This window comes from Paroedura picta, chromosome 2 (genome assembly GCF_049243985.1).
Source record: "Paroedura picta isolate Pp20150507F chromosome 2, Ppicta_v3.0, whole genome shotgun sequence".
Classification (NCBI taxonomy): domain Eukaryota; kingdom Metazoa; phylum Chordata; class Lepidosauria; order Squamata; family Gekkonidae; genus Paroedura; species Paroedura picta.
The window spans coordinates 128,125,324-128,148,093 of NC_135370.1; the positions used below are offsets into that span (position 1 = coordinate 128,125,324).

At 43.1% G+C, this 22,770-nt stretch overlaps 1 protein-coding gene across 1 annotated transcript in view; it reads right to left on the reverse strand.

Moving 5' to 3' along the window:
- The window catches only part of COX16 (cytochrome c oxidase assembly factor COX16), a 25,118-nt gene extending 2,490 nt beyond the window's left edge, over window positions 1–22,628 (reverse strand). The window contains exons 1-2 of the mRNA XM_077322628.1: window positions 22,389–22,628; window positions 3,840–3,917 (exon numbers count right to left, since the gene is read on the reverse strand). Coding sequence (XP_077178743.1) covers window positions 3,840–3,917; window positions 22,389–22,448 — 138 coding nt within the window. The 5' untranslated portion in view covers window positions 22,449–22,628. The remainder of the gene's footprint in view (window positions 1–3,839; window positions 3,918–22,388) is intronic.
- Between the last annotated feature and the right edge of the window lie 142 nt (window positions 22,629–22,770).

Below are 22,770 nucleotides of genomic sequence, written 5' to 3' on the forward strand. Positions count from 1 at the left end.
TGAAATGATCCCAAGAACTACTTGCCCTCCTGGAGAAAGAAAGGTGCACCCCATCAATACTTCCTGGAGCCCCCAAAGGGGCAAACAACAGCAGTAACAACTGCAGGATTCTTTTTTTTAAAGCTCACATGTCCCTTCATTTATTCCAGCATGGTTCAAAACCAAGTCTCAAATAGAGTGCAGGATTATTTGCCAGGAGCAAAGCTATTTATATCCCCGTCCAATTCTGCACCAGTGGAAAAACAAGAATTGCTATATTAATTATGCCACTGCATCAAACCTTCCACCAACTGGGCCATGCAATAATGAACTTGTCAGAAAGCAAAATCTGCTTAAATTACAGAAATGGTTCTTTTGTTAATACACCCTGATGAATAATAGTAAGGGCTTTTTAAATGAGTGTTTACAAATGTTTACCAGTTACAAACTTTGAACATGTTAAATGACACTTCATAGGAGTTCTTCACAAAATATATATATCAGGACTTGTAATGAAGATGACTCACTAGTGAATTTAGTCTCTGAAAATCAACTTGCAGAAAGAAATTAGGAAAAGGTTTGTCTTCATTACGCTTAGAGTCTAGGCCTATCTGACCTGCTTAACAAGGAGGAGGAAAAAAATGAGCCATGATCACCATCAATTTTCACTCACATGAAGACTCTGCCATTAGTTTACTGAAAGCCAATTAAATGCAGAAAGCCTGGCTAGACAAGACAACTTAATTATTCTGTAGTAAAGTTCAGCACAGATGCTGTGATGCTTCTCTGTTCCCTTGCTGGAAGATTTTAACACACAATTACTACCCAATAAGCATTCGAAAACACTTCTGTCAGCTACTCAGACCCAAGGACGGGGCTTGTCTCCCTGGCAATTTGTGTCACCGTGCTAGACAACAGGCTCCCATTCTTAACAGTAGCGCCCAGGAAACAACCAAGACATGCTGCTTCTTCAGGGTGGGGTGGGGGTTCTCTTTTGATTGTGTAACCCACCAGGAAATGTTGTTCCTCACCAAATGTTCATTTGTTTTGCTAGGAGGAGACAGTAATAATATCCCCACATTTCTCTGAGTCCAAAGACTGAATCATTCTTATTTGGAGTCACCTCTTCAGGGTAACCTCTTCTGCACAATTTCTGAGGAGCAGAATTTTTAAAGCAATCTGCTTTGAGATCAAAGTATTGAGTGGATCCATACAACTAAGTCAGAAAAGCTTGGTGGTGCTCTTCTGTAATCTTTGGAAGATTGGTCTGTCAAGACAAAGACAGCAATCCTAAACTGGTCTGCTCAGAAGTAAACCCAATTTATTCAATGAGGCTTCCTTCCAGAGAAGTGTTCTTAGAACAGCAGCCTAAGTCGTGAAAGAACTAGTCAGGATCCGTCACCCCCACGTGATTTATTAGTATTACATACTTAGGACTTTACCACCTGAATGCCATGTACAGGGCAATATAAGTTTTAACTCAGAACCAAGAGACTGCCATTCTGGGAGCAAACTGCAGCCTTATTCTTCAACATATGGCTCCGTCCACGCCTAACAAGAAAGCATGGTAAAGCCTGGATCTGGTAAAGCAAACTCACATTCAAATTCTGGCTTCATTGCTTTAATTCTTTCCCTCACTGAGGCCCAGCTGGCATCCTGGCCAATAGCTAGGGCAGCAAGCTATGTTCATATTTTTATATCACATAGTTTAGACCTCCCTTTTTCAATCTTTTGACTATGGAGGAGCCCCTGGAATAATTTTTCAGGCCTCGAGGGGCCCCGGAAGTGATGTCAGGTGGGCTATGTCTCCCTGCCACATGCTCCCTCCCCCAAGTGCCATGTCATCAGAAGGGACATCACTGCCTGTGTTAGCAGGCAGACTCAAAGAGGACTGAGGGGAAGAGAGACAGGAGGTGTTTTAAGCTGGGAGTCCCAGGTACAGAAACCATGAGAGAACTCACTCATGCTTGGGAGGGGGGAGGGGGAGCAATGGAAAAATCAGGTACCCTAACTTGTGGTCAAGTCCATTAAGGTAGGAGGAGAAACACTGTGGACCCCTGGAGGTCCCTGGACCCCTGGTTGGGAATCCCTGGTTTAGACTAACAGCAGTTAATATACCAACTTTGGGGACATTGTTTCCAACCAATTTCACTGACCCTAATCCACCCTAATTACTAGCATGCCCTGCATGCAGACAAGCACATTAGTCATTCAATTAAACCATGGCTTCCCATGACATCAAAATGAAGTCACAGTGTTGTCTCAGTGTGGTGGTGGTGGAAAGTGCACTGAACCCATTGGGTTTTCAAGGCAAGAAACGTTGGCTTTGCCTTTCTCTGCGTCATGGCCCTGATATTCCATGGAGGTCCCCCATAAAACTACTGACAAGGGATGACCCTGGTTAGTTTCCAAGATCTGATGAGATCAGGCTAGCCTGGGCTATCCAAGTCAGGGTAGTCTCAGTGTAGAGCTCAGCAGAATGCAAATATTCTGAATTTGTGGTTATGGTAAACTGAACTTTACTTAGCTTTATACTCAGGCACTAGAATATATGGCACCTTCAAAAATAATCCTAGACATGGCAAGCAAATCTAAGTTTTGTGCTTAGAATAAATAATACCAATTGACATCAACAAAATTTGTACAATTCATCTTGCTTACAAAGATTGTTTCTTTTCTACCTATTTATTCTTATCCCAATCCCACAACCACAAGGATTAGGAATATCCTTTTAAATGAAAATTCAAGTAGTCATCAGGAAAGCCAATTCTGCACCAGACTTCAGGTAAATGTATGTGGGCATGCAGAGAATAGAAAATGCCCTCCATTAAATTTCACATAGTCCTATCTATTAGAAGACAATGAAAGTTCATTGCACAGTATTTTGCAGACATACTTCTCATTAACCCTACCATTCAGTCTTTGCAAACATAAATTGTATTTCAGGTTGAACTAATTTCAACAAGTCTATTCTTCAATCCTGCTCATGAAGAGAAAAGCAGCATTGAAGGGATTTAAATAAATGCATTACCAAGAGCCTTCCATATCTACCAACTTTCTCACCAGGTGGCCCCTCTGCCAATCAAACAGAAAGGCCACATCATACCATACAGACCCACTACACATACCACTAAAACAGTAGGACATTTGAGGAGCCTACACTGCTTTTAAAAGACAAAACCAAAAAAATGTACATTCCAGTGAGAGCACATAAAAAGACTGTCTTTGGTGCTCAAAAACGCTACTTGCTCGTCAATGTGGTATGAAGTTCAACTAAGACTCCTTTCACAGTACAGACAGGTTACCAGCTACAGATAGTAGAGCATCCAGGAGTACAGATCAAATTTGGGAGGCCTGGACCATCTCATAGCAGGCCATAACAAGCGTAACCGCATAATTTCTGGGAACAGGCCACATAAAGAAATGTCACCGGAGAAGATGCCACTGAGACTCACAGCTCTCCTAACTTGCTGCACTGTAGCTGTTTCTTTCCTTGACTTGGGCTAGAGTGCTGGGCACTCCTTCATGTCCCAGCTGACATAAGACTATTCCAGCAAGCCCAGTGAATTTGAGCATGCCAGCATTACAGGAGGAGGAGTACTTATAAATCTTTTGAAATAAGCACACCTCACACTAAGTGCGTGAGCAGGCAAAGTCCAAGTGTAAGCACATTATTCCCCATAGAATTTAGCATAATCCAACATATAGTTTGCCTAGGTGTGTTTATGTCAAACAGAAAGTTTGTATTTATGTAAAAATATTTGAAAGCATTCCCTCCCCCCAGGGGCAGCTGTAATGCTGGTATGTTCCTATGCACTGGGGCTTGAGTGCTTCAGAAAGGAGGAGGAGCACCAGCTTACCTTGCCGTGTAGCTTGAAAGAGTCATAGCGAATCTGGGTAAACTCACGGAGTCCAAAAGAGCCTCCAACGATAAGCAGCTGAAATATTTAAGAGCACAACAACAATAATCAGTATGGCGAAGTGGAGTACATAACATTATATACAATGCTGAGAAGCTTAGAATAATGGCTATGAGTCAAACCAAGTTCAAGCCTTACTTACTAGAAGTCCTTAGGCAAGTTGTGATATTCCCCCACCACATCATCAATATGGGGACAGTAAAATGACCTACCTATCTTACACTGCATTGGAAGTAGTGATGCCAGTTCCCAGGTGGGACCGAGGGATCTCCTGGAATTATAGCTCATCCCTAGACCAAAGAGATCAGTTCCCCAGGAGAAAATGGCTGATTTGGAAGGTGGACTCCATATCATTATACTCCACTGATGTCCCTCCCTGCCCCAAATCCTGCCCACTCCCAGCTCCATCCCCAAAGTCTCCAGGTATTTCCCAACCCAGAGCTGGTAATCCTAACTGGAAGGATTCCTGCTAAGTGCAAAACCTTGAAACAATACGAGCACTGCATATCAGACTGGTAATCAGCTTCGAAGGCAAAGATGCCAATGTCAGAGCTTAGCAAGCTTGATTAATCAATGTGTATGTGTGAATGGATGAGAGTGTTGCACAGAACAATCCTGCACCTGAGAAGAATTTTCCTCTGACTATCTTGAGTATCTGGTATGATCTAGGTGGGTGGAGCTCTTGAAATAGACTCCCAAGATGTAATAGTATTTCACTTGAGAACAATGGGTAAGAAAACCCATATATTCTATACCTCCAGTGCCTTCCAGCATTCCTACCATTGTACACCCCTTGCTCAAATCTCTCTTTCTCCACAGGCCTCTCCTTAAATCAGCATCAAGGGAGCTTTCACATCATAGGCCTGAGACTTGTTCTCACCATTTTAAAATTTTAACAAGTGAAACAACAATACTCAGTAGGCTCATTCTGGTTCCAAGGTGAAAAGGACCCAATTAAGCTGCTGGAACAGCCAGCAGATTGGAACCAGAATTCTACAGGGGGTTATTATATAGTGGGAGAAATCAATCCTTGCTGCACCTATATCTTCATTAGTTCTGCTGCCACTTGCTCCAAGCTACTGAGACTCATGAACAGAAGCCATGAAAAGGGAGGAATGGGAACATCAGCATGAAGAAAATAGCAAAATGACTTTTTATGGTAGAGACATGTCGCAAAACACAAACACACTTTTTTCGTTCAAAAAAGGGGGGAAAACAAAGGGGAACAAACTTGAAACACCAAAAAATACAAAGTATTGTTTGTAAGGGATGCCTCTACCATTGGCTCTACTATTGCTGCTTATCTCTAGATTATAAAGATCAGCTCTGTGGGCAAAAATTACTGCTTTGGAAGATGGACTCTGAATATTGTACCATTTTGAGGCTCTACCTCCAAACCTCAAGGAATATTTCCAGCTCGGGGGTAGCCAACCTCCAGGTAAGGCCTGGAGAGCTCCTGGAATTCCAGCTCATCTCCAGACTATAAAGATCCCCTCGAGGTCAAAACATGTTTGGTCTATTCTGTCATGTGCAGCTAGATATGTGTTGTTTTTACTATATTTTAAATATATTGAATCAGTGCACTTTGTTTAATAAATATATGTAAAGATTTTTTAATATTTCTTACAGCTTAACCTTTGGGTTTCTGACATACTTAGATACCAACAAACATTGCAACACTTAGTATCACAGGTAACAAAATAATATCTAGACCTCAGCTGAGAAAATGACAAAAACTCATCCACAGAATCTATGAACTAATCCAATGTAAAAATCTCCTTATCAGTCTATGGCTTCCACTAGAAAGATTTTTCTTTCCAGTTTTAAGATCTGGATAGATCCATAATGTTCATTTAGAATGTGAAAATGGATCAAAACGCATCATGCCATTATACGCCACTGATTTCTTGTAGAAACTGCATGTAGAATAGTATCCAGCCTATCATAAGCAGACCCTAATAAATTCCACTTAGAGAGGGGCACCGAAAAAGAGGCATCAAAAAGAGCCCAGGATGAACAGCCCCATTGCAAGGAGCCATCTCAATAATTAGTACAAGTTAATAAGTATGCCTGATGATATAAACTAAAATCTGAGAAACCAAATCCTCCTTTATAAAATAGAAGTTGCATCTTCTTTAAAGAAATCCAAGGCAGTAAGGAACCCCACATACATTTCTGAAACAAAGTATTAATTTGATGAACATATATATTTGCAAGGTATATTAGAAAGGAATTGCACATAAAATATAAATAATCCTAATATTCATTTTGACTGTATTTACCTCAAAGAGATAGGTCTAAAGCTGCCCATGCAGATCCAAAGATATATCTGCAATTAGCTTGTTAAAATTTAGCACAGGCATATATGTAAATGCAGGAGTGGAAGACTGAGGTTCCAAAATAAATAATACAAGATCATCGACACAGAGGAAAAATTATATTCAAGAGTTATTCATAGAGCCATGAAGAGAAAATCATTGTCACACATTTTTCTTTCCCTCATCCAGAGAGAACATGCTTTGTATCAGTGTGAGAGCGTAGCTGTAGGCAATCCCCATATTAGGCATTTTTGTGCTGGATCAAACTGTGGGAGGTTTTTTTTTTAATTTGAAAGGTGGGATCTGTTAATGTTTGATAAGATGCATCCTTCACAAGCAACACAGAATTATATGTGCTTAATTCTGGCCACTGTGTAGCAAAGGTCACACAGATAGGAAGAATGCTAGATTCTTTCTATCTGAAGGTCACCTCTAACAAACAAACAACAGTTATACTTAGGCTCAGATAGCACACAAACTATGCTGGATACAGGCCAACAGCACCGCTATCTTATCAAGATATTCAATAGGCAAACTGAGGGTTTAAAAAAAAAACGTGTGTCACTGAGTTTTCACATACACACCAAAAGCAACATTTTAATGAAAATATACATGCACGGAATACAAGGTAGAATGAAACATGGGATGTGACACAGCACACCATCTGTCGCATATGCTCAGCAACCTCAGTAAGTGTTTCACGCAGACACTGACATTGTGAGGAGGTATTTTTAGTTCCTTCACTAAAAAGTATGTTACCACAAACATATACAGATGGAATCTGCAGCTGACTATTAAAGGTGCATTGTAAGTGAAGAATATTAATGCTCATCAACACATACAACTGATTCATTCAATCAGACATCTGTGAGACTAAGAATCTGCTGTTCTAATGCAGCTTCTTTACATCCTGAAATTACTCAGCAAAATCCAAAGCAGCCAACCCCTGGGATAGTAAAATAACAAGCAGCAATTTTTCTGGCATTGCCTAGCAATTTGCTATGTCAGATCACCTCTGTTGTTAGAGAAACTCCTTCCATGCTGTACCACAGGCTCTGAAAGCCAGATTACAACATTGCATTCCCTTTGTCATAAATCCCTAAATTAATCACATCACAATATTCACTGCTGGCAATACAGATCATGCACTAGTGAAAAAAGGAGCAAAAATGTTATGAAGGATTTTAACTTGAAGAGGCAATATGATAATTTTCAGCCTTCTCTCTTTAAATCGGTTATTGCTGAAGCCTCCAGCTATGCATTTGTGCAGCCGCAGAACTAGAACAATCAACTTAAATATTCTCTTTTGATTTTATACTGATGGAAATGGAAGGGATTTGGGGCAGGGGAGTATTCAAAAGAAGGCCATGCAGTGTACGCTGTTCAGAGCTGGGGAAAGGTCTTGTTTCAATACTTCTGGAAACCTATCTAAACAAAGAGCTTGGTAGCCAAGAAGAATGGCATTAAAAGATTCCCATTTACTAATATTTTTCAATCCCCATATGAAGAAGAGGCACAGCAAAGGATTTCCTTAACCCTTAAGGTTAAGAAAATCTTTGTCAGATGGGACAGATTATTTGTTTTGTGCTGTTCTATTTATTATTATTATTATTATTATTATTATTATTATTATTATTATTATTATTATTATTATTCGATTTGTTTCCCACCACTCCCTTACGGCTTGTGGTGGGTTACAGTGTCTTAAAATCCCCATTAAAACCCCATTAAAACGCATAAAAACATTACCAACGTGGTGGAAAATCAGTAAAACCCAACTCCCCACCCCCCACTACTAGCGGATGGAGAAGGAGGTCCCGATGATGTTCACTTCAGATCCCAGATCCCGGGGGGGGGGGCATAGATCTATCTTACCAGCCCCGGCCTCAACCACATACCTGGCGGAAGAGCTCCGTTTTGCAGGCCCTGTGGAACGTTGAAAGATCCCGCAGGGCCCGCAGCTCTCCCGGGAGCTCTCCCAGGAGCTCCTGGGAGCTCATCCCACCAGATCGGGGCCAGGACCGAAAAGGCCCTGGCCCTGGTCGAGGCCAGGCATGCTTCCCTAGGGCCTCTTCTTCCATGAATTTACATGAAGCAACACATTATTTCCCCCCTCCAAGAAGTCTCACTCAACAATCATAGTGGTCTTGAGGAGGCTTCCAAATCTTAGGCACAATAAGATGAAATGTAATCATCCTTTTGGTCAACATGGCCAACTTCAGTATTCACGAATCCAGTATACATTCAATGGCCCACTAGGCTAAGTGCGCATGTTGCCGTACAGCCTATACAGAGAAGATGGTATTTCCATTGGCAATTGTTCGAACATGGCTGTCCTCTTTGCATCATAGAACAGGTGCAAACCACAAACCTCATTTGCCAACACTGACACCAAAAATCCAGTTGTCACAGTGTAACCTGGCTGAGCTCAACTGGACAGTGGAAGAAAAGTGGGGGAGAACGAAAGGCAGGGGGGTTGGTAGTGTCCTGGAATGTTAACTGGTCAGAGGTTGTGTCATTGCATTGTCAGTGACACTCTAGCATTTGGTCAAAACTCTATGGCCTTTTGACTAAATGCTACAGCATTGCAGATGACATTGTTACTTCACTGGTGAGCCTCCTCCTCAACAGTTAGGCTCCTGTCAGCTGGCAGCCTGGCTTGTGTGAGGGTACAGCAGGTTGCAGGCAACCCTAGAGTAGCTTCAGGAGCCACACCAGACAGTCCTGCCTGCCTGCATCTTAGGTGTACAGATATACAGAAAATCTCCCTAAAAATGTGAAAGGCTAGAAATGTGCAGGTGTACACAGGAATGTGCATCTTTTTAGGGTGCAATGCAAGTCAACTTGACCAGGAAATATTGTCAATTGACCACCTATTATTTGGGGTCAAATATTTCATGAAGACAAGAGTGATATATATATAGGGACATTGCTCCCCCCCTAGGAGTTGGAGTGTACGCTACTCCCTTATCCTTTCCTCTTCACCTCTTAATAATTGGGGGAGGGATGGGATTTTTAGCCACCATGTTAGTAGATTGATGTTTTAATGGGAATGTTAATGGGATTGGTTGTTGTGACCCGCCTCAAGCCTATCGGGAGAGGCGGGAAATAAATCTAATAATAATAATAATAATAATAATAATAATAATAATAATAATAATAATAATATATCTGTATCAGCATTATATTTCTTTAAATTACATTCTCAGACTTTCTTACACATAATGATTAGTCCATAGACCAGCCTTTCTCAACTTTTTTACCATTGAGAAACCCCTGAAACATTCTACAGGCTTTGGGGAACCCCAGAAGTAGCAAAATCATGCAGAAAATAGTTTGGAAGTGAAGCTGTGTACACACCCACCTGGGGCAACTCCTCTTCTTACCCTCCCAGGCCCATAATTGGCCATGTGGGGGGGGGGTCAGCATCACCCTATATGATCTTATCACCCAATAAATGTTTAACAAATTATATATACACACACACAAATTAATTAATTCATTGCCATTCATTTGTGAGACCCTTCCATGGTTGTCAAGAAATCCCAGGGTTTCACAAACCCTGGTTGAGAAAGCCTGCCATAGACTTCATACTGAAACTGAAGGTGTCATTTTGAGCTCCTCTCGGTAAGAAGCTATTATTTTGCTTCCCATTCCCCCTCTTTGCCTCTTTATTTAAGCAAGGAATACATTTTTCTAACAGCAATCAAGTCTTTTGTCTTCGTCTTGAATGACTAGCTACAGCATACTAAACTGCATAGCAATCCATACATAGAGAACTTTCCCAAAAACTCTATACAAGACCTACAAACCCTTTATTCCTTTGGCACCAGAAATGTCCTGTTTCCTAAACAAATCCAACTTCTCAGTTTTTGTTTCAAAATTCCCTAGGGTTTTTCAGAGTTCAGTGTCAGTCTATTTATTTATAACATTTTACCCCACCTTTTCACTTACCTTAGGGTCTCCAAAGAAGTACTCAAAAACATGAAAAGATAATTTTTAAATGTATTGTAAAAAACCAAAAAACAACTAAGACATTTGTACTGCCCCTCTCAAATGCATAACTAGGAAGGATGGAGGGGGTCAGTACAGGAGCGGCAGATTAAACTGTTAAGGCTTCACCTACTGGCTGAGTACAATGAGAGGGTGACAGATGGCTCTCCTGAGGAAAGAATTCCTTAAGCCTGGTGTCAAGACCACCCTTTCTCAAGCTGTTTCTCATATAGCCTCAAACTGTGTAAGCACTCCCGAAGAAACCCTGAAGAGAACTGTAGAGAACTGTAGTAACTGGCTAGGTTCATATGGGAGTAGGCAGTACATTCCAAAACTTAGTACTTGTAGAAAACCTTACGCTTGATACACTACAGAGATAACCAGTAAGTTGGAAAGCTGCCTAAGTTAAATGAGAAAAATGTAGACAGATATGTCCATTTTAGTCTTGAAACCCCTACAGCTGGTATGAAGAATACCACGAATTTTAAGAGGAGTTCTCAAAGTAACAAACACTTAGCATTACACATGGCACTTGCTGGACTCCGAGGACTCTAATAAAACCAAAGGTAGTTATGATGGCCTTGATTCGAAGTCACTCTGGCCAAAAGCTACCAATCCCATAGTCGTTTTAATAGAACGTAGGAGAATATAATCTTTGTACCTCAATCCTTCTTGAATGGAGAGGTGCAATGCCACAGTGCTGCTAAAAAGACTACCTTGAATCAAGTGCTCTGGCTATTTGAATTCAGGTGGAGAACAGCACTATGAAACCAGCGTCTGGGGCTACCTTTCTAAACATTTTTACCATTAAGAAATCCCTGAAATATTCTTCAGGCTTCATGAAACCCCAGAAGTTGAACAATCATGCAGAATATGGTTGGGAAGCATAGCTGTGTACATGCCCAACTGGGGCCCCTCCCCTTCCTCCCTCCAGGCCCATCATTGGCCATTTTTTGGAGGGGAGGCAAGTTGACATGACTCTGGTTGAGAAAGCCTGGTCTAGGGCTTGCAGTCACTAGAGGTTACTACCAGGTTCGTTTTATCCCGCCCTTTCTTCAAGGAACTCGCAAGGGTATACATTTCATCAGCATAATTCCTGATTCTGTCCTCACAACTAACCTGGGAGAGCATGACTGGCCAAAGGTCACATTGAAAGCTTAATGGAAGGATAAGTATCTAAACCTAGGTCCTCCAGATCCTAGTCCAATAATCTAACCACCACACCACACTGGCTGAAATACATGATGGGGATACGTAAAGTTCATAATTTAGAATGGGTTTTTTTTTGTCAACTAGAAGATGAGATGGGAAACCCTCCTTTATTTGAATCAAAATTGAGTTGCAAATTGTGAGCAGCATCCACAGATATTTGGGGAAAATGTTTTTTTTTTCTTAATACTCCCAAATTGCATTGCATAACAAATGTTTGTACAGGCATATTCTTGAATTGTTTGTCAAAATTTCCCCCCATTCAAATATTATCCCACAAAATAAGTGCTTTTATGATTGGCTAAAGATCACTAGGGGTGGGAAGATGTACAATTTGTCTCTCTAGTATTGCAGCCTTTCCTACTTTGCTTACCTTGCTCTCAAAACAGAATATGCTTGTGTTTGCAGAAGCTTCTACACTGGATCGCAAATACATGGTATTCCCTTGTACTGTCACCTGGGACCAGTAGTTTGCTCTAGTCAGCAGGTTAACATACATACACCAGTGTGATGAATGCAACCAACAGATTAGTCCCACCTGATTTTAAATTAAATATGGATTGACCTGACTCTGACTACCCGTGGGCTTGCACAATCCAAGCAAGTCAGTTATGAGCCACCAACAAGTACATGGCACACTAGACGGCCAAATACTGCCATAGCATGTATTGGAGCCCAATGACTCCAAACATTGCACATTAGAAATCACAGACTATCAACAGAAGGCACTGAACTCCAGAAATGGGCATTATGAACCAGGCAAGTTTGAGTTTCAAAAGCCTTATTTGCAGACATCAAACCCTTCTTGATTATAAGGGATGGGTAAAAGAAATGCAGAAAAAGGTACTTTGCAAAAAAACATTCTCCAATGAGAAGGCAGACCATATGTTCCACAGTGCAAGCAAGGGCAAAAATGGCTCCGTCAACCAGACTGTTGTCATTTTGCATTACATACAGTGTCTGGCTAAGTCTGATAACAAGGGAATTCTAACAGCTGCAGCGGTTTGAAGAAACAGTGTGTTGTGGTGGGTCAAGAACAGTTCCACTCTCTTTATCTCGGTTCCAAATACAATCAGGTTTTTCTGACCAAGCACTCCTGCCGTCAAAAAACTGGCATTGATCCTACAGCTGCTCCCACAAGGCAGGAGATGGAAAGTGCCACACACTCCCCTGGAAGAGAAGACTCGTTTTTGCCAGCCAATATTCTGTCATTTAAAAAAACAGGATAGAAACAAAAGGATTCATGAACTTAGGAGCTTGCTGAGATGACTTTCCTGGCCAGGTAAACAGAAGAGGAATAAAGGTCAATAGGGTAGCAAAGCTGAAAGAACCTCTACAAGGTCCTGGGACAGAAAACAGCAAAGTTATCTTGGGAGCCTGAACACAAGAGAAAGGCCAGCACTTTTGGGTCCTGGCCCCTACTTGGTGGAATGAGCTCCTGGAGGAGACATGAGCCCTGTCGGAACTCACCCAGTTCCTCGGGGCCTGCAAAATGCAGCTCTTCCTCCAGGCATTTGGTTGAGGCCAGGTCACCAGAACATCAAGAGCCCTCCTCCTCCCCCTCAAAACACTCTCCCTCATAATCTCTGGATCTGGCTTATAACATGGGAGAGCAATGTGGAAGAATGCTGAAGACGCCCAGAAGAGAGGGATGCTGATACTGCTTTAAATGGGTGAATTGATTTTGGTTTTAATTCTGCTGCATACCACCCTGAGACAGCTGGGCTGACAGAGGCAGTTCTAATTGTAACAAATATAAATAAAAATATAAGTTGGAGAAGGCTGCAAATAGCTTAACAATACCCCTGCCTCCTTTTGTATGATTAACTGAAACCACACCCCAACTATATCTGAATTTCCAGCATAACTTAGACCCAGAAATCAAATTATTATTATCATTATTATTGGATTTCTCAACTACTGCTCTTGGGCTAGCTGGTTCACAAAAGTATGCAACATAATCATAAAAACACAGTGACAATTACAAGCCCACCCCTGCCATCTGGCAATTCTTTATTCATCTTAAAGATGCCACAGGACTCAGTTTCTAGGCCACTGCTCTGCAGGCCCTGAAAGATGGAGCTCTTTTCCAAGCATTTGTTTGAGACCAGGTGGAAGGAAGATCTTAGCCTCTCCTCCAATGTGCCCAATGGTAGTACTTCCCTGGATATGTGGTGGTCAGAGAGGTGGGGTGGGGAATGATGACTGGCACTGGAATGTGGGTGGGGGGGTTATGAACTTTTCCTGCTGTTTATTGTTATTTTATGTTGTAAGCTGCTGTGAGCTGGCAGATCCGGAGTGGCAGCCTAGAAATTGAACAAAAAAAATAAAAATAAATAAAATAGATTAACTTTGTTCTCTTGCTTCCGACCAATGTGGCTATCCACCTGAATCTAACAACACCTAAAAGTCACCAACACTGGAACGAACCTTCCTCACAATGTAACCAGTCCAACACATCCAATATAAATGTATTGATGATCTGCTCACAGTTTAGAACTGGAGAATTGTGAGTACTTGGCATCTGCTCAGGGATTGGTGGCTGGTCAAGTAGCCAGTACTGGTGCATGGCATGCTCACAGCATATGGGCATGCTTGAATTAAATTCACCCTGAGATCACTGTGGGCAGGTCACACACTACATAAAATCAACTACCTCAAAGTGTGTATTCTGCTTTTGCACCTGCTCTTAGTGTCTTTCCTCAGTTCTTGGTATTCATCATGCTGGCTAATGCTCAGAACTGACTGGACTACAATTCCCAAGCAGCAGTATAGAAACACATCAATCCAGGCAATACAACATTCAGACACACTCGGGCTTTGGGTGTCATCCAGGGAGACCAAAGGACCAGGGCCAGAACACCAGAGGGAGGAAAACTATGCAGCCTTCTCCTCCTTCACAGCAAGCAGAGCTGAAATAAGTTTTATTTTAAAAATATGTATGAGATACATTTTTTTAAATGCTGAGTTTTATTTAACTTTAAAAAATATATATAAATAATTGAATGCTGGGCGAGAAACATGGATGGGGACAGCAGTGTTACAAAATTATAACATTTTCAGTCCAATGTTGAACTTTTGCAGAGGCAAACTTTTAAACAAGTTTGTCCTGATTGTGATTTGCAAAAAAGAAAGAACAGAGTTGATTTTTGAAAATAAAACTCATTCCTTACTCTTGATAAGCTTGCAAAAAAAAAAAGAAAAAAGAAAAAAGAAAAAAAAGAATTGATCTTCAAGAACGTTTTCTGGAGGTAGAAATCCTGTCATTTGGGATAGCACCTGGCTGCCACTATATATTGCTGAGCCATCAATTTTTGCCATTTAACTTGGCCAAACTGGACACTCTCAACACAAGATGATAAAGGGGAACTAATAGAACATAAAATAGAAATGTTACTTAGGGGAACATTTTAACCTTCTTGAACATTCAATAATGAAATTGAAAGGTGCAATACTTGAATATGAAAAACAGCTTTCAAAGGGAACCTCCAGTGCTCCACTTCTGAGCTGACATCCATATGCACATGTGATGCTAGGACGCTTGGGCTCAAGAGAGGCCAGTAGTTGGCTCATCATAAAGGTAATTGCCATTCTTTTCATCTTTGTTAATTTACCAACAATTGGGGAGTGGCCCAAATCCATGTCTCATTGAATCTTTTGTAATGAAATTCTAAACACATCTATTGTTCTGAGCCCATTGATTTCAATGGATTTTAAAAGATATAACTCTGCTTAGTGCTCATCCTTTCCTCTTTTAACTGGATGTTGTTTTCCTCTGTTTCATCTCTATAATGTAATGTAAAGGAACACGTCTATGTTTTAAATGGTTGGTCCTGCTTTATAATTATTACATAACACTTCATACCACTGCCAAAATGAGCAATGGCTCATGCAAGTTCTACATCTAGCCAAAAATGTTTTAATCCAACCATCCCCTAAGGTGCTCTATTTGTATTTTGTCCTCACAACCACCCTGTGAGGTACATTTGGCTGAGAGGCACTGGCCCATGGTCACCCAGAAAGAGCCACGGAGGGGTGGGTTAGTTCAACCTGAATAGCCTGGGCTTGCAAACTTGCAGAAAATGGCCCCTTTGGAAGGTGGACTCTATGATATTATACCCCACTGAAGTCCATCCCCTTCTCAGTCCTCCCCCTCCGAGGCTCAACCCCCCAAATCTCCAGGTATTTCCCAACCCAGAAATGGCAAACCTACCTAGCATACATTAGCAGCACATCAGGCCATTTTGCTTGTCATCCAGGGTCAGATTTTTGCCCTATCGAGGCACCAACAGCATGTATGGAGACAACGGTGCAGGGGAAAGGAACTGACATGGCTTAGGCCCATCATTTCCTCCCATATCTGCACTGCCACCAGGAGGGTCCAACGCAAATCTTCCAGATGCTGGCAGCAGCACTGGGCTTGTGCCAGCCACAGATGGCTGAATATAAATCTCCCCGGTTTTGTTTGCCATCATAACGACGTCTAACCAGGATGGTGTTGCATTTTCCCTACAATATCTGGACCAAACATGTTGCTTGCACCTATTCTGTCCACTGTACCATGCTGGCTAATACTACAATAAATACATCTTTAAAGTGCCAATGTTTCAGTATAGCACCTGATTACTTTCCCATTTCTCCAATAGTCTCCAGCCTGAACTTAACCTGATTGATCAGTTTTGCTTTCAACCTGTTCTCAGGCTTTAATCTTTCTTCTGTCAACACGAAAAGGCAGTTCATGGAGTGCATTACTATCCACTATAGATCCTCTACCCTCCTACCAGCATGTGAGCAGATCAATAGGACTGCTACCACAAAATCAAACAAACAAAAAACTCACTAGGGAAAGCTTTTGAAAATAGATTATACTCTTCATAGTAGAATCTATGCCATTTACTCAATATAACCAATGTAACCAATGAAGCAAAAAACTTACAGAGTGTGATAAGGGGAGGAGACCCCTAAATACTCTTCGTTTCTTTCCCATTTAGTTGCATCCATTCACTTCTGTGGGAAAGCCTAAAGCAGTGGTCCTTGAGCAGCCCCTAGAGGCCAGGAGGAGTTATGCACCAAAAGATCAGAATGACTGAACAGGAACTGGAATCCAAATATTTAATATTGAGATTGAGATTTCTAATGCTTGCCTTCTACTTATCTGAAAGACATCTAACTAAACAACAAACTAATCAAGCTTAATCTTCACCATTCAAACTGCAGATACAGGTTTCTGCCTTAGACATCATCTCTTCCCTCTTTCATTTGTTTATTTGTACTGAACATCTGGCTTGCAGAGATCTTGAGAATCAAAACAGCACTGTTTATGGTATTTTACTGGGTACTAATAAAAGAAATTAGGTGACTTTTGGTTTTGGATTCTGTTGGTTGAGGCAGCTACGAGGTCTCTAAACATGTTCAGGAATGAGCTAGAGATCACTTTATTAACATTGTTGCCAAAGAAACTTGCTGTTCTCTCCAGAAAGACTGGTATGAAGAATGGCCCCAGAAAACTCAGTTCTATCCGAAAGGTAAAATCAATTCCAGGATTTGATTCTTTACAAATGGCTTTCTACTGGCGCCAGAAGCTGTAAAAAGAGATGAAATAGCTCCTTCTGCCCTTTGAAATGGGAACAGTAAAGAGAAGTTAGAGGAAAAGACATGCATGGAAGTAGCACAGCCTTTTGTGAGAAATGCAAGACACATCCATAAGGTCATAAGAGTCCACCTCAACATCTAGACAGATGTTGACATCCCCATACTGCAGGACTTGACAGCCTGCAACACACAACCTGTTACACAGAGTTCAATGCCAGCTTTCAGCATTCTCCTATGCCCACATAGGCATATGCTAGGCATGGATATGATCTCACACGTTCTCAGGTTGATAGCTTGGGAAACTCAGTCTGACCAATTCCATGGAAAAACTGCTGTCTCTAGTTCATTTCATTGGGTTGATTAGAATACCCGACCACCCCCTTCCCATTAGCCCCATACTGGTTATTCATCTGCAGTTCTTACCTCTCTAGTCTATGATTTTTGAAGTCTATGATTTTTGAAAAAGAAATTCAGTGGGTAGGTCTCATGTTACAGACCAGGCTTAAAAGTGAATCAGAGGCCTGAAAGTGCTGGAAACTCTTGCCCTTGGCCATAAAAAGGACACAAGGGTGAAGCTTTGATGGTCTACTGGCCATTACCCAACCTGATATATCACAGGAAAAGACTGATATAGGGATAGGAATTCTTGCCTTCATTAAAAGACCAAAAATGACAATTGGGGGAGGGGGGATGAAGAGGCAAACCCAGTTAAACTGACAACCACAATCCTAGCATCAAAGCCATCTTTCTACTGGGATGAAGCTCTTCTGGTAATTCTATCTCCTTTTCCTTTAACAAAAAGAAACAATTGGTTTTCATTCAAAGTACTTTAGCATTTCTCTCTGAAAGTCTTCTCAAAGATGAAAAGAAAGTCAACATTCCCATCAATCTTTTTTCAAGAGTTATGTGATGCTGATCAGAGCCTTATTACTCTCACGTGAACAGGAAAGGCCATCCTGTGCGCACACATCCCAAATAAGAGCTGTTCACTGAAGCAGTTTTAATCCCATTTTAAGTGCGAGTTCCTAAAGCAGCTAACAGATTTAAAAACTACCATTTATTTACTTTATTTACACTCTGCCCTCTTCAGTGAGACACAGGGAGTTCTACAGGATATGAACAGTACAATCTGGCAGCATAAAACAACCAATAAACAATTTAGCTGGACTATCTAAAGCACAAAATGTAAATAATATGGGGTGTGGATTACAAGATAAAGAAAATGCAGCCAAAGCAGGTGATACCTGAAATAATCATTGTACTAGACTGTTCCATTATAGAAGTGCTCTCCTGAGCTGTTCTACTATCATTCCAAAATCTTTTTTAAAAAATGGCCTCTTGAAAATCATAGTTTTGCACAAAGAATGACCTTCCTGACTACCACAAGCAGGTCATTCCACAAGGTGGGAGCCACCACACGGAATGCACATTGGATGGGCAGCTACCAATCTTAGTGGCACCTTCAGAAGCCTTTGTTCAAATGAGTGAAGCTATAGTAGCATAAATCAGGCATTTAATTGCAAATTAATTTAAAATGATCTAACAAAGCTGTAGCTGGGAGACTTTTATTGAGCTTTCTACAATTCATGGGATGCATAAAAACACCCAACAGCATATTTGAGAGAAAAGGGGGGGGAATTAAAAAAAAAAACAGCACCCAGCATGACGCCACCACTTCCCTCGATTGCGCTGTATTGTCTGTGCATTATATTACACTGTCCAGTGCTCTTGCTACATTATATCGGTTCTCATCCAGTTCATTTTTGTGTGCTTTTAATGAACCTTTTTATAATACTCCATCAGCAATATATAGAACTGTGGGCTTTTTAAAAACGAAAAGCAACTGTTAATGAAGTGGGCAGGTTTTCTAAGTAGATCTTACAGAGCAAGCCCTTGATAGAAACAAAATCAAGAATTCACATCTAATTCTAAAATCTTTGCCAGGTCAAACTTGCTGTGGTCTGCAAAAACACTGGCACTCTGAAGGTGACCGGAATCCAGAAAAGAAATGTAGAAACCAGAGTTTCCCTTTGTCACCCCCTTCAATGTTGTGCGTGTGAGTAGCACCTTGCTGTGGAATAAGGTTGTGGTTCCATCAGGCTTTCCTTCGCATTACTCCCCCTTTTCTTTCTCCCTGCCTCCCCCTTGGCTTTCATTTATTTGTCTTTGTTCTTGTATCTTTCAGATAGCGCCCCCCCCCTGAGATTTTCTTGATTTCATTTTATTCCCCTTCTGCTGTTCTTGTGAAAGACAAGGCAGGAGATATTGTGTTTGGCTCTGCCCCCTGAGGCAGCCATTTTTGTTTGGCTCCAGCTTCCAGAGAAGTCACTTCAGTACAAACCCTTCTTGCAATTCCAAAAGCACCCACAGGCTCTCAAAGATTGGGGATCCCTGAGACCTTTTATGCATGGCGGCAGCTACCCCGCACTGCCGCCATGCCGTTGTGGCGGGGCACGATGCCTACCTGTTCCCCGTGTACACACGGGGGCGGGGCATGCTGGGCTGCCCCGGCATAGCACGCACGTGTATGCTCACGCTGGGGCCAGGAGGCAAGCGAAGCGGCGGGGGGGAGGTGGGAAGGGGCCGGGGGGAGTGGGGGGCCAGGCCCCCTCCACACGCACGGGTGGGGGCAGGGGGTCGCCCCTGCCAGCTCTGCCAGCTCTGCAGCTCCACGGCGCCTGCAGGGGCTTGCGGTGTCCCTGAAAGGACATCGCAGGTCGAGGCTGGGCGGGCCAAGAGACCCGGCGCTGGTGATTATGCACAGCAGAAGTTCCCGCATTTGCTTAATGCGGGCCTTCCGTAGCCCTGGGCCAGGATGCGCCCATGCTGGCTGTGGCAGTGAGCATTATTGGGGATTTTCCCCAAAGCGCTGCCACCGCCAGCGCAGGCATTATGGCCCATGCATAATGGGCCTGACAGAAGCAACAAAACTGAATACTTATGCAGCCCATCAGCCACGTAATTTGGCCTGTCACATTCCTGACTGCTTTGTCACAGTAACAAAAATGAGAATCTACCAAATCCCCTGGCCAAAGGACCTGAAAACATCCCTGTTAGCCTAGATTCAGTCTGGTGCATCAGCAATTGTACAGAACAAAATATAGATTACTGAAACTAAGCAGTGTGGACATTATTTTTATCTAGAAGAAACTCTTGAGTCTCAGCAAGAAAGGGAGACCATAAATAAAGGCCATTATTGAAACTTAAATTCAAACACAGATTGCCATGCCACACAGTAAGTGTAACTTATCTTCACTTTGAAATAGGGCAATTGTCTCTGTTATCATTGTACCTGGAATAACTTATGTTTCCTGCACCAATCAATCCTTTTTTAACGTTGTTTTAAACATTATGTAACGTGTTTTTAAATCAATAGCCTGTTTCCCCTCCCCATGATTATTCTGGGAAGATGAAGAAGAGTTGGGTTTTTATATCTCGCTTTTCTCTACCTTAAGGTGTCTCAAAGTGGCTTACAACAGGCACCTTGTGAGGCTGAGGTGGGGCTAAGAGCATTCTGAGAGAACTGTGACTAGCCCAAGGTCACCCAGCAGGCTTCACATGGAAGTGAACTGGGGAATCAAGCCTGGATCTCCAGATTAGAATCTGCCACTCTTAACTACTGCATCACATTGGGCTTCAGAATTTCTTTACCAGATTTGTAATTTGAGATTTTGAAAAAAGGAAGGAAACAAGAATGATGATCACTGTATTAAACATCTCTGTCTATAACACTCTGCTGAATCTAAGGGCTGTTTTTTCCATTTGGCAGATCAAAACTTTTCCCATTGTAACTTATCGAACCCCCCCCCCCCCCCCGGTACTGTTGCTGAGGATACACTGGCAGAAAACAGTCACCCAGATATATGGCAATGTAATTTATTATATTTATCTCTCTCCTTCCTTCTGTGGATCACTTGGGGTGGGGAAAAGAGGGAGTTTGCAGAGGATTTGCAAGCAGTGCCCCTTCTATGCAGTACATTTGCTGAGCATCAACAGGGTAGAAGCAATGCACTGATTTACTTATGTGATTTAACCTGCCTTTCTCCACAAAGGACTTTAAAAACATTACAATGTTATTTTGAAATATAAATGTAAAAGGAATTTATACAAGACTTTAAAATCATTTCAGAAACTAGGAGTCCATGTTGAAACCTTAACTTTAAACCCAGAACAGCAAGTCTTCAGTGATTTAAAAAAATGTCCCTCTAAATCATTGGCATCCCTCAGATGTCTTTGGAAGTTAACAGCATGGCGGTCTTCCTAATACCTGCCCTCAGAAAGGCCGTTCCCGTGCGAAGGGCCTCAACTGAAACAGCTCTAGAAGGCAGATTCGGACCCTCCCTGCCTGCAGGATGTCAGTTCTGCAGCATATACAGCCAGTTTCAAGAACCTCAAACTAACTCCAGGAGTGAACTGGTTCGTTTCAGGCTTAGGGTTACCAACCTCCAGGAGGGACCTGGAATTCTCCCAGAATCACAACTGATCTCCAGGCTACAGAGATCAGTTTCCAATGTGGGAAGTGTCTGCCCTCCCATTTATCACCCCCAATTCTGCAAGCCAAAGATGACAATCCTGCAAGCACACAGGAAGAGAATTGGGCGTCATTCCCTGATCAGCTGCGGTGCTCCCAGGGAGATTTTGGTTCGGATTTTCCTCTCTCAAACTCACTTAACTCACAGGGTTGTAGCGAAGATAGGAGGGGGAAGAGGAAACCTGAACTCCCTCGACGGAGGCCAGGACTGCTGCGTGTTTTGTTTTTCAAGTGCTCAGGACTGTTGCCTGCAATCCTGGCAGCCTCTCCAAGGCGCTTTGCACAGGCCGCCCTTCCGCGGCACCAGGCCAAGGCAGCCTCTTGGCCACGCGAGTTCTCTTCCCAGCAGGGCCGGGAGAGGCCTCGAACGAGGCCAAGAGGCAACGAGGCGGCCGCCTGAACGCCCGAGAAGGACCAGACAGGGAGACGAGAGGACGCGCGCTCCCCTCGGCCCAGGGCCCCGCAGTTGGCTGACTTTCTCCGGGGCCACAAGGCAGCGGGGCCGCGGCCCTCCAGCCCCGCATATGGCGCGTGCCACTCAGACACCGGAAGTTCAGTCCCGAGCTCGGCTTCCTACTAACCCTAACCCTACCCACTACAGTGCCGGACCATGATTGGCTAGTCAAGTGTCTTTCCCCTCCCCCCCCGCCCTTCACAGGTCACATGACGCACTAGAGGCCTCCCGCCCCGGAGCGCGAGGGCCGTCGAACGGCCGTGGTGTTGTCATGAGCCACCTGGGCCAGCTTCCTCCGCGCAGGGCCGCCCTCCAAGCCCCCTGGCGGCCAGCCTCCTGCGCTGCAGCCCCACCGCGGGAAACGGAGCGCTTGAGCCGCCCGGGCTACTCACCAGCATGGGGACGCCGAAGCGCACCGTCTTGTTTTTCGCCAGTGCTTGCGGGATGCGCATGATTCAGGCAGAGCGACAGGGCGCTTCCTGTCTAAGCCAAGCAACCCCTGGTCCCCCGGAGTCCGCGGCCCGAGGAAGAAGAGTTCCGCCCGCGGAAGTGCAGCGAGCCTCCGGAGGGACCTGCTGCCGCGGCGCCGCTATCAATCCTGCGAGCGGCCGGGCCGGGAGAGACGCCGCCTGCCCCGTCCCCCTGTCAGGGACGGACGCGCAAACTAGACGGGCCGCAAACAAAGAGACTCCTGGCAGCGAGTTCGGGGGGGGGGGGGGAATCGGGTTAAAATAAGAGAAGAAAGACTACATTCATGGCGCGCGATTGAAGCTG